General features: G+C 39.5%; 1 protein-coding gene across 2 annotated transcripts in view; it reads left to right on the top strand.

Moving 5' to 3' along the window:
• Nucleotides 1–17,439, top strand: part of nup210 (nucleoporin 210) — a 131,988-nt gene that overhangs the window by 38,462 nt on the left and 76,087 nt on the right. For both annotated transcript variants that reach the window (XM_061902923.1, XM_061902922.1), the window contains exons 13-15: nt 2,374–2,572; nt 8,871–9,016; nt 13,570–13,788. In XM_061902923.1, the coding sequence (XP_061758907.1) occupies nt 2,374–2,572; nt 8,871–9,016; nt 13,570–13,788 (564 nt within the window). The remainder of the gene's footprint in view (nt 1–2,373; nt 2,573–8,870; nt 9,017–13,569; nt 13,789–17,439) is intronic.

Raw genomic sequence — 17,439 nt, 5'->3', positions numbered from 1 at the left:
CTATGTGGTCAGTTACTGTGGACGTTATCTCCTTATGTTGTTGACTATTCTTTTCATACGGTGTTGATGTGGAAATGGTTGCCTTGGCATTTTGTTGGTGTGGCACCGAATGGAAATGTTGACATGCAGAGTAAACACTCTTCATTCTCTAGCAGGTGACTTTTCAAATGATGCTACATATTAGCAGTAATGCTACTTTTTGTAGCAACGCTTTTGCCCCACACTTGACAAATTACGGTTGTCTGTTCGACATATTCCCAATTGGAGTCAAACCACCGCCAGACGATGGACCCCCTGCTGTTTTTCTTGGGAATTAATTCTTCCTTCATTTGTTACCAGATTCGCACCTTCTTTCTCTCATATTACCACGCGCACCACAGTTAACGTTACCCATGCTGCTACCTCTCTTCTACGCGAGGGCGTATACGTATGTGACGTATGTAAGAAGGTGCGCTTGCTGTGTGTGAGAAGGAGAGACAAGAAAGAGTGGGAAGAGCCTGTAGTGTAATGCCAGCAACTAAAAGCAACTGCGTGAGAACGTTTTCTCGAATATGACGATATTGTCATTTTCTATATCGCACAGAGACAAACCCGCGATATATCGAGTATATTGATATATCGCCCAGCCCTAGTCTACATAATATGTAATGGTGGTTCTTTGGTCAAAATGTTGCATAAATAATGTTTTATAGATCATCTTCAACTTGCTTTCTGATAGTCTCTTCAGGATGCGCCATTTTGAGGGCGGTCTTATTTACGGGAGTGGAAGAAGTGTCAAAAGATAAAGCTAACTTTTTTAATGACAGTCAGACTTTACTTCAATCAATACCGGAGGAGCATCTCCTCATCCGTGATACACTAGTGCAATAACAACGCAGGAAATGTGTCCTGCGTCCGCTTTCAAGGCGAGTTTACTGAGAGATATAAGTAAGAACTTTACACAACATAAAATAAAATCCGCAGAGACTCCTGCCACCCTCACCAAGGACTGTTTTCACTGCTGGACTCTAGAAAGAGGTTCGCAGCCTCTAAAGCAGAACCTCCAGGTTCTGTAACCGCCTCTTCTCTCAGGCCGTTGGACTCTTGAACGCATCATAATTCTCCCCTCAATTCCCTGCAAATAAAAAGACAATATAACATACATCCATAAACCTGGATGCATATGAAAAAGTGCAATATATTTATCTGTAGAGTAATCTATTTATATCTGCACCTTATTACTTTTTTATCCTGCACTACCATGAGCTAATGCAACAAAATGTTCTTCTTATCTGTACTGTAAAGTTAAGATTTGAATGACAATAAAAAGGAAGTCCAAGTCTTATATTAGAAATGGCAACAGCAGAGGATGAATGTCCCATAAAAAGAAGATAGTGAAAAAGAAGAAGCTTATCGACTACAGTGTTTCCACGGACCACAATGGCGGACTCGCGCAAATTTTCAGGACTTATGCAGATCCCAAATAGAGATCAGCAGGTAGCAGAAGGTAAGAAAAGTTGGTTTTGCATAATATTGAGAAACAAAACGCCAGATAATGTCTTATATTATACACACACCGTAATAATACTCGTATGTTGAAGCACAGTACAATTCATCAAGCGGCGCGGCTTCATAGCTTACCAAAGTCGTACTAAAACATTTTGATAGATTTTTGAGCGCCGTGTGTAATGTTCAACAGTGTGTAATGTTCTATATTTTCAATTGAACATATACAATTTGGTGGTGTTTACTTGAGTCATATTGCAGTCTACATGTATCTCTTATGTGTGACTTCCATCTACTGGTCAGACTTATCATTACACTATGTACCAAATAAAATAGCTTCGAGGTCGGTAAGCACAATCAAAAATTTTCCGTATATTAGGCGCACCGGGTTATTTGGGGCCCTGTCGAATTTTGAGAAAATGAAAGGATTTTAAGTGCGCCTTATATTCTGAAAAATACGGTGATCTAAAACGCTCCTTGGGCCAATCTTTATGTTAAACTTCATGTTAATCCCTCACAAGCCACACTGAAGACTTCGGCGAGCCAGTCTCTCCTCCAATGTAACATTATAATCCACTTTAGAAACTGTTGAAATATTTACAAAGTAGAAAGAGGAATTCTGAGAAACAGTTCATGAGAACTGTACAGAAAGTAGACAAATGTTTTAGTAATTCCGATGAAATGAAATGGAAAATGGATTGTAATAAATAAGCTCTGCTTTTTCCTACTCCTTCGTTGACGCTAATGCCACAAAGTTGACAGACTGTTTTTTCCTTTCAGAAAAATTTATGTATTGTACTGGTTTTGAAAGTAAAAAAAAAACATCCTTTGCACTTTTCAGTCTGTTTGGTTTCCCCTGATATAAGAGATGATATATATTTCTTTTAGGTGTACGTGGTTGAACCCGTGGCCATGGACTTTGCTCCCTGCCAAGTGGAAGCCCGGGTGGGCATGACTCTGGATCTGCCCCTCAGGATATTTGGCGTGCTGGAGGAGGAGGGGGTGGAGCGCGTCATGTTGAGCGACTGCTCCCACTTTGACCTGCAGGTTGATGAGGAGAGTCAAGGCATCTTTCAGCAGCTGGAAGGTGATTGTTGGCCAGCAGCACTTCACTCACGGAGTCATTCATTGATCATTTTCTTTTCTTCGCTCACAGTGCAGACATAATGCCAACTGCAACAGAGAAAGGTCATTTAGCATCATTTAACAATGATTCAGTTGCTTTTTTTTAATCAACACCTCCGACAATGAAACAAAATCTGGCTGCAAAGTAAAAGTATTGCCTCACATCCTAGCTACACATTGGATAGAGACCAACCGATACGTATTTTTTCAGGGCCGATACCGATTGTTATTAGTCAGGGAGGCCGATAAGCAACATTCATTTGCAGTAAAAGTTATTATAAAATTAATATTGTATGTTAACAATAATCTGGATAAGGCCTTAAGTTGTTTTTTTTTAACAGGATTTCTTTAGTAAAGGTAGGACCAGTAGAGACGTAATGTTTTTCAATTTATCAACCAAAAACATCAAACACCTTTATTACATGTGTCTAAGAGGACATTTTATTTCAAAATAAGGCAAATCTCCTAGGAAAATTTGTAAAAATATGACATTTCTCTCCATCAAAATAACTCATCTACTCAATTTTATACAATTTAATAACACTATGGTTTTATTACATGAGAAACCCTGAAATATTGTCAACATTTACAAAACCCAAAACCAGTGAAGTTGTCACGTTGTGAAAATGGTAAATAAAAACAGAATCCAATTATTTGCAAATCCTTTTCAACTTATATTCAATTGAATGGACTGCAAAGACAAGATATTTAACGTTCAAACTGAAATCCTTTTTTATTTTTTGTGAATATTAGCTCATTTGGAACTGGGTGCCTGCAACATGTTTAAAAAAAGCTGGCACAAGTGGCAAAAAAGACTGAGAAAGTTGAGGAATGCTCATCAAACACTTATTTGGAACATCCCACAGGTGAAGAGGTGGGTGCCATGATTGGGTATAAAAGCAGCTTCCATGAAATGCTCAGTCATTCACAAACAAGGATGGGGCGAGGGTCACCACTTTGTGAACAAATGCAAATTGTAATGAGCAAATTGTCAAACAGTATAAAAACAACATTTCTCAACCTGCTACTGCAAGGAACTTAGGAATTTCACCATCTACGGTCTGTAATATCAAAAGTTTCAAAGAATCTGGCAAAAAAAAATCACTGCATGTAAGCGGCAAGGCCGAAAACCAACATGACCTTTGATCCCTCAGGCAAACCTGCATCAAAAAGCGACATCATTTGGTCGCTACATCTGTAAGTGCAAGTTAAAACTCTACAATGCTAAGCAAAAGCCATTTATCAACAACACCCACACTAATAAGTCTCCTATTAGTCATCCATATCTGTCATGTTGTTGTTTGGTGGAATCACGGAACTCGAAAGTCTGAGCACTTCTTTAATGAGCCCACACTCAGATGGAGGCTTGTTAAGCGTATCCATCACTGCAGTAACCGAAACAAACAAAACAAGACTGGGAAGACACGGGGAAGGACGGACAAAAAAATAGAAAAATAAAAGTTTTGAAACAAAATAAAAGTCAAGAAACTGACCTGTCAGATATGAAAATATATTTGGTGTGACTTATTGAAAATGAGAGATGTTATTATTCTTAGAAGAACAAAAAAAATGTTACTATCAAGTTCACTAAGGATATTTTGAATGCTAAATCCCGGCATCACATATATATTGCATCTGCTAATGTAGTTATGTAGCGGTTGTTGGAAAAAAGATCCTCAGAAACTTCTACTCTTGCACAACAGAGAGTGTCATGACGGGAAACATCACCTCCTGGTTTGGGAGTAGCACGGCACGCGACTGCAACAGACAGCAGAGAGTAGCCATCGGAGGTGTGCTATAATAATTAGGGATGCACCGATTAATCTGTAACCGAATATATTCGGCCGAATATGGCAAAAAAAAGCCACATTCGGCCTTCGGTGGAATGAGTTAAAAACAAGGCCGAATAGTGGCGTGTGACGCAATTTTTTGACGCGGTGACGCAATCAACCAACGTGCAGTGACGCGGTGACGTTGGGATATGTTGTGTACCTGTATAAGTGTATGAGGTTACAAGCACACACTTATTGAGATTTAGTGGGGCCTCTGTTTACATTATTAGCCTGTTGTGTAGGCTACTTGTATAAGTGTAAGAGGTTACAAGCACACACTTAATTGAGATTTACTTGAGCCTTCTGTTTAAATTATTAGCATATCTACTGTGGCTAAGCAGACTTTTGCCAAAAAGACTAATTCATTTGTTGTGGGTTTATCCACTTTAATGCACTTTATTTTTTTTGGAATGCATGTTTTGTTTGAAGGCCTAATATAAATGAAAAACTTTGTGCTTTTTTTGAAAAGCAAAGGCTACTGGAATATTGAAAACATGTCAATATTCAATAAAAAATTACTTTATTTGAAAAACGTGTAAATATTTATTCTAGGCTATTTATGCAATATTTAAAAAATTGTGAAAAACTGCATTCATTATTTGGTATTCGGCCTTCGGCCAAGCGTTTAAATTTTATTCGGCTTCGGCCACAAATTTTCATTTCGGTGCATCCCTAATAATAATAATAGATTTTCTTTGTAAAAAGCACTTTACATTGAGCAAACAACCTCAAAGTGCTACAGTGAATTAAAAAATAAATACAAGGGCTGCAAATCTTTGGGCGTCCCACGATTCGATTCAATATCAATTCTTGGGGTTGCGATTCGATTATATATCGATTTTTTTCGATTCAATGCGATTCTCAATTCAAAAATTATATTTTTCCGACTCAAAACGATTCTGTATTCATTCAATACATAGGATTTCAGCAGGATCTACCTCAGTCTGCTGGCATGCTAGCAGAGTAATAGATTTAAAAAAAAAAAAGCTTTTATAATTGTAAAGGACAATGTTTTATCAACAAATTGCAATAATGTAAATTTGTTTTAACTATTAAAAGAACCAAAAATATGACTTATCTTTGTGAAAATATTGGACACAGTGTGTTGTCAAGCATATGAGATGTGATGCAAGTGTAAGTCACTAGGAACATTTTGTTCTTTTTTAAAAAATTTTTTATAAATGTCTAATGATAATTTCAATGAGATTTTTTATCACTGCTATGCTGAAATTCTAACTAATATTGATACTGTTGTTGGTAATATTCATTTTTGTTTCGCTACTTTTGGTTTGTTCTGTGTTTTGTGTCTCCTCTCAATTGCTCTGTTTATTGCAGTTTTGAGTGTTGCTGGGTCAGGTTTGGTTTTGGAATTGGATTACATTGTTATGGATCCATTGTGGTGAAGAAGGAGCTGAGCCAGAAGGCAAAGCTCTCAATTTACCGGTCGATCTACGTTCCCATCCTCACCTATCGTCATGAGCTTTGGGTCAAGACCGAAAGGATAAGATCACGGGTACAAGCGGCCGAAATGAGTTTCCTCCGCTGTGTGGCGGGGCTCTCCCTTAGAGATAGGGTGAGAAGCTCTGTCATCCGGGAGGAACTCAAAGTAAAGCCGCTGCTCCTCCACATCGAGAGGAGCCAGATGAGGTGGTTCGGGCATCTGGTCAGGATGCCACCCGAACGCCTCCCGAGGGAGGTGTTTAGGGCACGCCCAACCGGTAGGAGGCCACGGGGAAGACCCAGGACACGTTGGGAAGACTGTCTCCCGGCTGGCCTGGGAACGCCTCAGGATCCCCCGGGAAGAGCTAGACGAAGGGGCTGGGGAGAGGGAAGTCTGGGCTTTCCTGCTTAGGCTGCTTCCCCCGCAACCCAACCTCGGATAAGCGGAAGAAGATGGATGGATGGATGTTATGGTATTGCTGTGTATTGGTTTGTTGAATTGATTAAAAAAAAAAAAAAAATTTAAATGAGAATCGATTCTTAATCGCACAACGTGAGAATCGCAACTCGTATTCGAATCAATTTTTTCCCACACCCCTAATAAATACATTAAAAAAAATAATAACAAAAATAAATAAAATATAAAAACTAGAACAGCCTAATATGCATATATCTATAAAGAGGCATTTTTTTTTAAAAGAAGGGTTTTAAAGCATTTTTTAAAAGCATCCACAGTCTGAGGTGCCCTCAATTGGTCAGGGAGAGCGTTCCACAGATTGGGAGCACCGAAGCTCCATAGTTCTTAGCTTTGTCCTTGGAGGTTGGAGGAGGTTAGCCTGTTTGGAGCAGAGGTGTCGTATGGAGAATTTGGGGTGAGTAGTTCTTTGAGGTAGAGGGGGGCATTTCCATGGAGGCACTGGTGAGTTAGCAGGGAGACTTTGTATTCAATCCTGAGTGGAGGGATTTTCGAGTTGGTGTGATATGGTCGTATTTCCGCACTCTCATCAGGATCCTAGCATCACTATTCTGTATGTACTGCAGCTTCTGAATGTTCTTGCTGGGGATCCCGACAAGAAGTGCATTGCAGTAGTCGAGCCTGGAGGAGACATCTGCAACAACCATCTGCAACATCTAGACCCGGCAGTGTAGATCCAAGGCCTAGAGGACAGTGAGGGACTATAGCCACCCAAGCAACTGCTTCTTCCCACTGCTGCAGTCAGGCAAGCGCTACCGGAGTCTCATGGCCAACACAGAGAGACTCAGGAGGAGCTTCTATCCCCAAGCCATCAGACTGCTCAACTGCACCGCTAATTAACACTTACCACAATTTGCACAAAAATCACTTTACTTGCCACTGTAATTACCGGACTACAATACTGTTATTCAATGACTGTAAATAATGTAAAAAAAAAAAAAAGAGTATAAGGAAGTTCATCCATCCATCCATCCATTTTCTACCGCTTAATCCCTTAGGAGTGGCGGGGGGCGCTGGTGCCTACCTCATCTACAATCGGGCGAAAGGCGGCGTACACCCTGGACAAGTTGCCACCTCATTGTAGCATACCGTTCCATTACCTTTGTTCATACCACTGTCACTACTCAACTGCCAAAGAACTGTAGACACCTTAATAATTGTTGCTTCCTTTACTGTATATACCGGGGGTCAGCAACCCACGGCTCTCGAGCCGCATGCCACCCTAGTGGCTCCCTGGAGAATTTATAATAAAGGATTGAACATTTTTTTGTATGTTTTTTGTTTTTAGGACAAACATGACACAAACCTTCCAAATTTTTAGAAAAGTCCACTGTTTAATATGTTTGTGTGTATGCTTCACTGATGAGACTATTCGGTGAACATCGTTTTGTCCTACTAATATCGGCGGTTCTTGAACTCACCATGGTGTGGACTGTGACACAACAGTTTGTGTACGTGTCAAATCTTCCACTCCTCCTTCGTCTCATTTGGTCCACCAAACGTTTTGTACTGTGCGTGAATGCACAAAGGTGCGCTTTGTTGATGTTATTGACTTGTTGGAGTGCTGATCAGGCGTATTAGGCAAGGTAATCAATGCTAACATACTATTTAGGCTCGCTGTATGTACATATTGCATCATTATGCCTCATTTGTAGGTATATTTGAGCTCATTTAATATCATTTACGTTTATCCTCTTTGTATTTCAGATAGTTGTTTGAGTGCCATATTGTTCCAGACCACAGCAAGCGTTACCCAGCTTGCAAAGATTGTAATAAATCTATTAAAAGAAGATATCCTAGCCATTAGTTTCCAGGATTTATCTCACCTTCTGAGTAGCCTTTGATTTACTAATGGTTTATAATGTTGTAAAAATGTGTAGAATAAATATTACAAATTTAACATTTCTGTGGACGAAGATTCGCTTCAGCTTGTGACGCGTAGTCATTTTGACAGTAGGCTTTTATAGCCAATATAGACACTTACACCATGCGTTGCCTTCATTATAACACCTATGTAAGGCTTTTCATTTTTGGCGGCAGATTTGTTTTAGTATTTTTGGTCCAATATGGCTCTTTCGACGTTTCGGGTTGCCGACGCCTGGTGTATACTGTTATACTATTTGATATTGCACTGGTACTGTATTTGACTACTGTACTTCTACTTGTACTGATACTTATACCATAACTGCTGTGACTTATTGTGCAACTTATTGTCTTGTAATTAATGTACGTCAGAGCTATTCAATTTTTTGTATTTTTTTGTATTTAGTGTATTAGATTCTGCAATTAGTGTTCGGATCCCACTGTACGCAATATCTGAAGAGCATGGAAAAAAGCATACTATAGCAATACATGTCAAAGTGAGTCTGGAATATTCTGTTTAATGGGCCTTGCAACATGTTTTTGTGTTTTCAATCATTGTAAAAATAAGCAGGAATGAATCAAGATAAGGAGATAAGATTCCATTGTGGTGATTTTGTGGGTCTCCTAACCCTTATTTGTGTGCGCCACAGGTGGCCTGGCTCCGGGTGTGGGACACTGCAGCGGGGTGAGAGCAAAAGCCCTCGCCCCCGGCTACACCACTCTCTTGGTCAGCTATATCCATGGCAACGTTCACCTCAGTGCCAAGATCACCATTGCAGCCTATGTTCCCCTCGCCGTGAGTGTCCTCTCACGTATTGTGTCTGAAAATGTGGTCACACTGTAAAATGCTGCTCTAATCATTGTGACAATGTGTTTAGCATTGTATGAATTCATCACCAGGAATGCACAATACTTGACTTTTCATTACGGATAACCAATGACTTATGTCAAAGGTGGATTTGACAAAGTGTACATGTAGACCTGGGCAGATATTTGATAAGTCAATTAACCCAACGGTAAATGAAAATGAACCAGGATAAGTTTGCCAGCCTCGATAACCGCCATGTGCACGCGTTGTTACAGGCTGCAAGAGGCATCAAAAGCAACACCTGTGTGTAAAGCAGACCTAGGCAAATTAAGGCCCGGGGGCCACATGCGGCTCGTTAACTATTTCAATCTGGCCTGTTTTAATGACATTCAGAATGTACTTAAATCAATAACGGAGCAGCATCTTCTCCTCCATGGCTCATTAGAGTAATAACAAAGCCGGAAATGTGTCCTGTGAAAAACCGTCCGACCAGAACTCTCAGATATAAGTAAGAACTTTACACTACTTTATATTACAAATGGCAACAGCGGAGGATGAATGCCCCATAACAAGGAGATAGAGGAAAAAGAAGAATCTTATCGACTACGGGGTCGACACAGACTACAAAGGTGGAGGTGCGCAATTTTTCAGGACTTATGCAGATTCCATATATAGAGCAGCAGGTTCCAGAAGGTAAAAAAAGTTGCTTTTGAGTAATATTGCGAAACAAAACACCAGATAATATGTCCTACATCATGGGTGTCAAACTGTGGCCCGCGGGCCAAATTAGGCCCGCCGTGTAATTTAATTTGGCCCTTGAGGCAATACCAAATTATCATTAGAGCTGTCCCGCCGGTATTATAACACCGCATTCACCGCTAATACTCATACTTGCCAACCCTTCCGATTTTCAGTGGCCCTCTCGAAAGTCTCCTGGGGCAACCATTCTCCCGAATTTCTCCCGATTTCCAGCCGGACAACAAAATTGGGGGCGTGCCTTAAAGGCACTAACTCTAGCGTCCTCTACAACCAGTCGTCACGTCCGTTTTTCCTCCATTCAAACAGCGTGCCGGCCCCTGTCACATGATTAACGCGGCTTCTACACACACATAAGTGAATGCATGCATACTTGGTCAACAGCCTTTCCGATCACACGGAGGGTGGCCGCATAAATAACTGTGCACAGTTACAAATATGCGCCACACGGTGAACCCACACCAAACAAGAATGACAAACACATTTCGGGAGAACATCCACACCGTAACAGAACATAAACACAACAGAACAAAGACCCAGAAGCCCTTGCAGCACTAACTCTTCCGGGATGCTACAATATACACACCTTGCTACCACCAAACCCCGCTCACCTCTTTATTTTATTTTCAAATTTATTAGCCTGTGGAAAAAGTTAATGTTGATATTTACCTCAGAAGGCTGCATATAGAAAATAGGCATTCAATTTTTTATTTAGATTTTATTTAATATACCATTGATGTTTTTCGTTTGTTTTGTGAAAGTTGATTTTGCACTATTAAGTTCTATAAGCGTTGCTTGTTCCATATTCAGTCTGAAAGCAAATCAGTGTAGCAAACTGAGCAATAATTAACATTTTATTCATGCACTTTCTTGTGCTACTTCAAGGCTTGAATGTTTCATTCATTCATTATTGTTATTTTATTTTCAAATGTATTATTAGCCAGTGGAAAAAGTTTATTTGGATATTTACCTCAGAAGGCTGCAAATAGAAAAGAGGCATCCAATTTTTATCTAAATTTTATTTGATATGCCATTGATATTTTTCAATTATTATTATTTGAAACTCGATTTTGCATGTCACTATAAAGTTATATAAGCCTTGCTTGTTCAATATTCAATGCAAAACTTGTTTGGGTCCCTCTTAAAAGGTTAATTTGTTCAACCTTGGCCCGCGGCTTTGTTCAGTTTTAAATTTTGGCCCACTCTGTGTTTGAGTTTAACACCCCTGTTTTACATGATTATGCACACACCACAATAATACTCGTATGTTGAAGCACAGTTCAATCCATCAAGCGGTGCGGCTTCATAGCTTACCAAAGTTGTACTAAAACATTTTGATAGATTTTTGAGTGCCGTATCTAATGTTCTATATTTTCTAGGGAACATATAAAATGTTGGCGTTGTTTACTTGGGTCATATTGCAGTCCACACGTATCTCTTATGTGTGACTGCCATCTACTTGTCCCACCTATCATTTCACCATATACCAAATAAAATAGCTTCAAGGTCGGTAAACACAAACAAATTTTTTCATATACAGTTGTGACCAAAATTATTCAACCCCCACACAATTTTAGTGTTTTAGCAAGTTGGACATTTATTCCGTATTTTGTTTATAGTCATATCAAATAAAGATGCATTAAATAGACAAATGCAACTTGAATTACAACATTATATTTTGTAACATACCAAACAAACAGTGTCATTTCTCTTAATATCTCATTGACAAAATTATTCAACCCCTTGAAGATCATAACTCTTGAGAACAGAATTTGAATAAGGTCTTTTCAATCAGGTGTTGAAAACACCTGTAGATGTGATTAGAACCATAACGAGCAACAATTAAACTGATTGAAAAAGACTTTGACGCTCAGCTTCTTGTAGATGGTCAATGGTGTATTTGCAACATGGTGAAGTCCAGGGAGTGGTCAAAGAAGTCAAGAGAGGAGGTAATTTCTCTTCATAAGAAAGGATATGGATATAAGAAAACAGCAAAAACATTACACATTCCAAGAGACACAGTTGGGAGCATAATTCGCAAGTTTAAAGCTAAAGGCACAGTGGAAACACTACCTGGGCGTGGTAGAAAGAGGATGTTGTGTGCAACTGCTGTCCGGTATTTGAGGCGTACAGTGGTGAAAAACCCCCGGGTAACAGCTGAGGAACTACAACAGGACATTGCAGAGGGGGGAACCCAGGTTTCGTCCCAGACAATAAGGCGCGCACTACGAGATGAAGGCCTCCATGCCAGAACTCCCAGGCGCACCCCACTTCTGACTACCTGCTACAAGAAAAATAGACTCCAGTATACCAAAAATCATCTGGACAAACCCCAAAGGTTTGGGAAACTGTTCTATGGAGTGATGAGACAAAAGTGGAACTCTTTTGGCTTATGAATGAACGTTATGTCTGGAGGAGAAAAAATGAAGCTTACAAAGAGAAGAACACCTTGCCTACTGTTAAGCATGGTGGGGGGTCAATCATGCTCTGGGACTGTTTCTCTGCTTTAGGTACCGGGAATCTCCAGCGCGTTCAAGGCATTATGAATTCTATTTCCTAGAAGGATATATTAGCTGCAAATGTCATGAAATCAGTGACGAAGCTGAGGCTTGGGAGACGTTGGACCTTCCAACAGGACAACGATCCCAAGCATACCTCCAAATCAACATCAGAGTGGTTGCAGAAGAAGGGCTGGAAGACTCTGGAGTGGCCTTCACAGTTGCCAGACCTAAATCCTATAGAAAACCTGTGGTGGGACTTGAAGAAGGCAGTTGCAGCACGCAAGCCCAAGAATATGAATGAACTGGAGGCCTTTGCCCAAGAGGAATGGGCTAAAATACCTGTAGATGGTTGCAAGAAGTTTGTGTCCGGTTATGTATCACCTTTGAAGGATGTCATTACTGCCAAAGGGTGTTCTACTAAGTACTAAAGATGCATGTATCTAGGGGGTTGAATCATTTTGTCAATGAGATATTGAGAAAAAGGTCCTTTTTGGTATTTTGTAAAATACAGTGTTACAATGGAAGTTGCATTTGTCTATTTGACACATCTTTATTTGATATGACTATAAACAAAATACGGAATAAATGTCCAACTTGCTAAAACACCAAAATTGTGTGGGGGTTGAATCATTTTGATCACAACTGTATCAGGCACACTGTTGAATTTTAAAAAAAATTAAGGATTTTAATTGCGCCTTATAGTCCAAAAAATATGGTTATCATCTATTTCTTCAGCTCGCAGCATTTTTTATTTGTACGCTGACATGCTCTCACAGTCACAAAGTTTAGCCGGAACCATGGTCCTGATTCCGTTTCTACGCTTTAAAGAGCCAATTAGTCTTTGTCCTCAAAGGCGGCGAAGCCGCACGTGCACGCACCTGTGCACACACACGCACAAAGCCTGCCCTCGCAATCAAGACAGAAATGCGATCATCAGCGACTGTTCAAATCCTCCCCTCTTGGGTTTCTTCTAGCCTCCATGCATTTTAATTATGCATTATACGCTCTCTTGTCTGATTTATACGCGCTCGCCTCTCTCTCTGCTGCATAGGAATGAGAGCCTTGTTGTACAATGCAGGATTCAGCACCAGGAAATAAGATGTGGTGACAAATGTTTTAACACAGTGAATAATATCGTCTTTTTGAATTCCTCACTCGCTGAGATTGTGTTATTGTTGTTCAAACGTTGTTGCTCTGACCCACTTTAGCTTCTCTGTACTGTTTCACTGTAACAACACTACATTCGCCTGCTTGTAAGGTTGTCGTGAATGTGTGTTTTGGCAGGCCATCGACCCCCCATCTGTGGCTGTCGTGACTCTCGGATCCTCCAAAGATATGCTGTTTGAAGGGGGGCCTCTGCCGTGGGTCCTGGAGCCCTCCAAATTCTTCTGCAACTTGAAAGCCGAGCATGAAGAACACGTGAGCCTCAGTCTGACCAGCCCGCCGGCCCATAATTACAAGCAGCATTGGGTCAGAGCAACCTGCAGAGCGCTGGGAGAGCAGGTGACATCTTCATTCTCTATCCTAGTCTCTTGTTATGCAGTATTTGGCTACACCATGGGTGTCAAACTCTGGCCCGCGGGCCAAATTTGGCCCGCCGTGCAATTTCATTTGGCCCTTGAGGCAATATCAAATTAACATTAGAGCTGGCAAAGCATTCGCCGCTAATACTCACACTTGCCAACCCTCCCGATTTTCCAACCATTCTGCAACCAAGGCTTCAAATAAAAAAGAGGCATTAAATGTTTTGTTCAAATCTTATTTAATATTCTATTGATGTCTTTCGTTGTGTTTTTTGAAAGTTGATTTTGCACTATTAAGTTATATAAATATTGCTTGTTCTATATTCATTGTTAAAGCAAATCAGTGTAACAAACTGCGCAATCTTCCTACTTTTAAGGCTTGAATGTTTGATTAATTCATTATTGTTATTTTATTTTCTAATTTATTACTAGCTTGTGGAAAAAGTTTATTTTGATATTAACCTCAGAAGGCTGCAAATGGAAAAGAGGCATTACATTTGTATTTAAATTTAATTTGATATGCCATTGATAATTTTTTATTATTATTATTATTTGAAACTCGATTTTGTATGTCACTATAAAGTTATATAACCCTTGCTTGTTAAATATTCAATGCAAAATGTGTTTGAGTCCCTATTAAAAGGTTCATTTGTTCAACCTTGGCCCGCGGATTTGTTCAGTTTCAAATTTTGGCCCACTCTGTATTTGAGTTTGACACCCCTGGGCTACACAGTCATTTTCACTGAGGGCCACTTCCAATTATATTTGGCCCCAGAGGGTCGCTTCCTACAGTGAACACAATTATTACACAATTTTTCTATGCATTTTATTAATAGATTTTTTTTTAAACTAAAATGTAAAAAAAAACTAAACGTTTTTTTCCAGTTTGTATGGTTAAAAAAAAAAAAAAAAAAGGCAGCTCGGTTGCCAGAATTTTACTGTAAAATTTGCATTTGTCTTTTTACTGTAAATAAAAACAAGTGTTATTTCACAGTAAAATTTTGGCACCCAAGCTGCCAGTTTCTCGTTTTTTTTTTATCGCAACTGTAGATTTTTCGGTGTTTTACTGTAAATGCCAAAAGGCATTTTTACAGTAAAAAAAAGTTGTGCATTTTTCATTTACAGAGAAATGCTGTAAAAACCACAGTCAATATCACAATTATACCATGAAATCTATTGCTACTTTTTCCATTGCACAATTTGATGGATAACTTGCTTTGAAATCATTATTTTTAGTATTTATTTATATTTAAAACAACAACTCGTGATCTGATTGGCTATCGCAATTATCTATCAACTGTATGTGCCCGTACATTTACAGTGCACAGACGCCAGCATTGTTGATTCCGAATCCCCCGGGCAGATTTTGTACAGCGTGGCAACATAAGCTATCTGAATTCTGATTGGATAAAAACTCTAACCAAAAACAACAGCACTGGAAGTGGAAGGAGCATAATATGACATGAAGAGAATATGAATACTTTTAGAAAGTAAATTTAAAAATACATACATTATGATTATGATTTCTGGTTATGTTAGGCCAGCGGAGAAAGCCTTGCTGAACCTGACAGCCCGCCACTGCGTTGTGGTAATAATTTAGCTTTAATTACCCATACGGGTTTTAACCATATTTTTGTCATACTGTTAAGCCCATCAACACGGACAAACAAGCGAGTTTACTGTGGGAAATATATTTTTATTTTTTTAGTTCAATATTTTAAGTTAAATTGTTGCTTATAAAGATGAGTCCACTTGTATTTTTTTGTTTTTTTTGGACAACTGAAAGTTATTTACCTTCTAATTACAATACAATGGTAGAAGTGAAGTGAATTATATTTATATAGCGCTTTTCTCTAGTGACTCAAAGCGCTTTTACATAGTGAAACCCAATATCTAAGTTACATTTAAACCAGTGTGGGTGGCACTGGGGGCATGTGGGTAAAGTGTCTTGCCCAAGGACACAACGGCAGTGACTAGGATGGCGGTAGCGGGGATCGAACCTGGAACCCTCAGGTTGCTGGCACGGCCACTCTACCAACCGAGCTATACCGCCCCAATTAGAAAATCCTACAGTGATGAGAAATAAGTTTATATCTCTTTAAATGGTTACTTGCATTATTATTATTATATACTATGATTACATTATGAACACTGTACAGTTTTTTATGGTTTATTTCTTCAGTTTGGAACCAAAAATGTTGAAAGAGCCATATAGGACCAAAAAACTAAATCTGTCTGGAGCCACAAAAAAATAATTGCCTTATATAAATGTTATAAATGAAGGCAACACATGATTTATTTGTCTATATTTGCTATATTAGCCTACTATAAAAATTAATTTCAGTCTTATTTAAGTGTTATGATGAAGGCAGCACGAGATGTGTCTATTTTAGCTATATTAGTCTACTGTCAAATCTTCGTTGACAGAAATGTTGTATTTTCATTTTTATTTTACACATTTTTGCAACATTGGAAATCATTAGTAAAATGGAAGCTTCTCACATGATGAGATACATCCTGGAAATTACTCGCTCAGAATGGTCAAAGGTATAGATGTGTGTGTCCAAGTTTAAGTAAACGGCAGGCTGTCTTCTTCTTCTTCAATGGATTTATTACAATCTTTGCATGCTGGGTAACGTTTGCTGTGGTCTGGAACAACATGACACACAAACAATTGTGAAAAATGCAGCCAATATTACAAGTTTACAAGTTTATTCACAATACCATATAACAATTACAATAATTGTGTATATCATCATTTAAAGATGTTGGTACATGAAAAGGGTCCCCCAAATAAGCTAGAAGAAGCTTTTAACAGGGGGTCCAAAGGACAATATATACATGGAAAGATTAAACATCAATCAATCAATCAATCAATGTTTACTTATATAGCCCTAAATGACTAGTGTCTCAAAGGGCTGCACAAACCACCACGACATCCTCGGTAGGTCCACATAAGGGCAAGGAAAACTCACACCCAGTGGGACATCGGTGACAATAATGACCCAGTGGGACGTCGGTGACAATGATGACTATGAGAACCTTAGAGAGGAGGAAAGCAATGGATGTCGAGCGGGTCTAACATGATACTGTGAAAGTTCAATCCACAATGGATCCAACACAGTCGCAAGAGTCCAGTCCAAAGCGGATCCAACACAGCAGCGAGAGTCCCGTTCACAGCGGAGCCAGCAGGAAACCATCCCAAGCGGAGGCGGATCAGCAGCGCAGAGATGTCCCCAGCCGATACACAGGCAAGCAGTACATGGCCACCGGATTGGACCGGACCCCCTCCACAGGGGAGAGTGGGACATAGAAGAAAAATAAAAGAAACAGGGTAGTAAGCACAACAACAAAAACAAAACAACAACAACGCTATTTGATAAACACAAGATAATAGTACTAAAGCAAGCATACACATACATACATTCATTCAACCATGCAAAACCCAACAGTAGTCTACCTCACATGAGGCATTAAAGATAGGTGGTTAATAGGTAAGTTTTCAGTTTCTTTTTGAAGTTGGAGAATCGATACAGCATCTTGAGGCTCTCATTAAGCTGGTTCCAAATCTTTGGTCCCCTGCATACGACACTGCGAGCGGTACAAGCCAGTAAACGATGTTTACCTGTTA

This window comes from Nerophis ophidion, linkage group LG06 (genome assembly GCF_033978795.1).
Source record: "Nerophis ophidion isolate RoL-2023_Sa linkage group LG06, RoL_Noph_v1.0, whole genome shotgun sequence".
NCBI lineage: Eukaryota > Metazoa > Chordata > Actinopteri > Syngnathiformes > Syngnathidae > Nerophis > Nerophis ophidion.
Note: the sequence above shows the minus strand (reverse complement) of the source record. Positions and strands in the feature narration are given on the sequence as shown.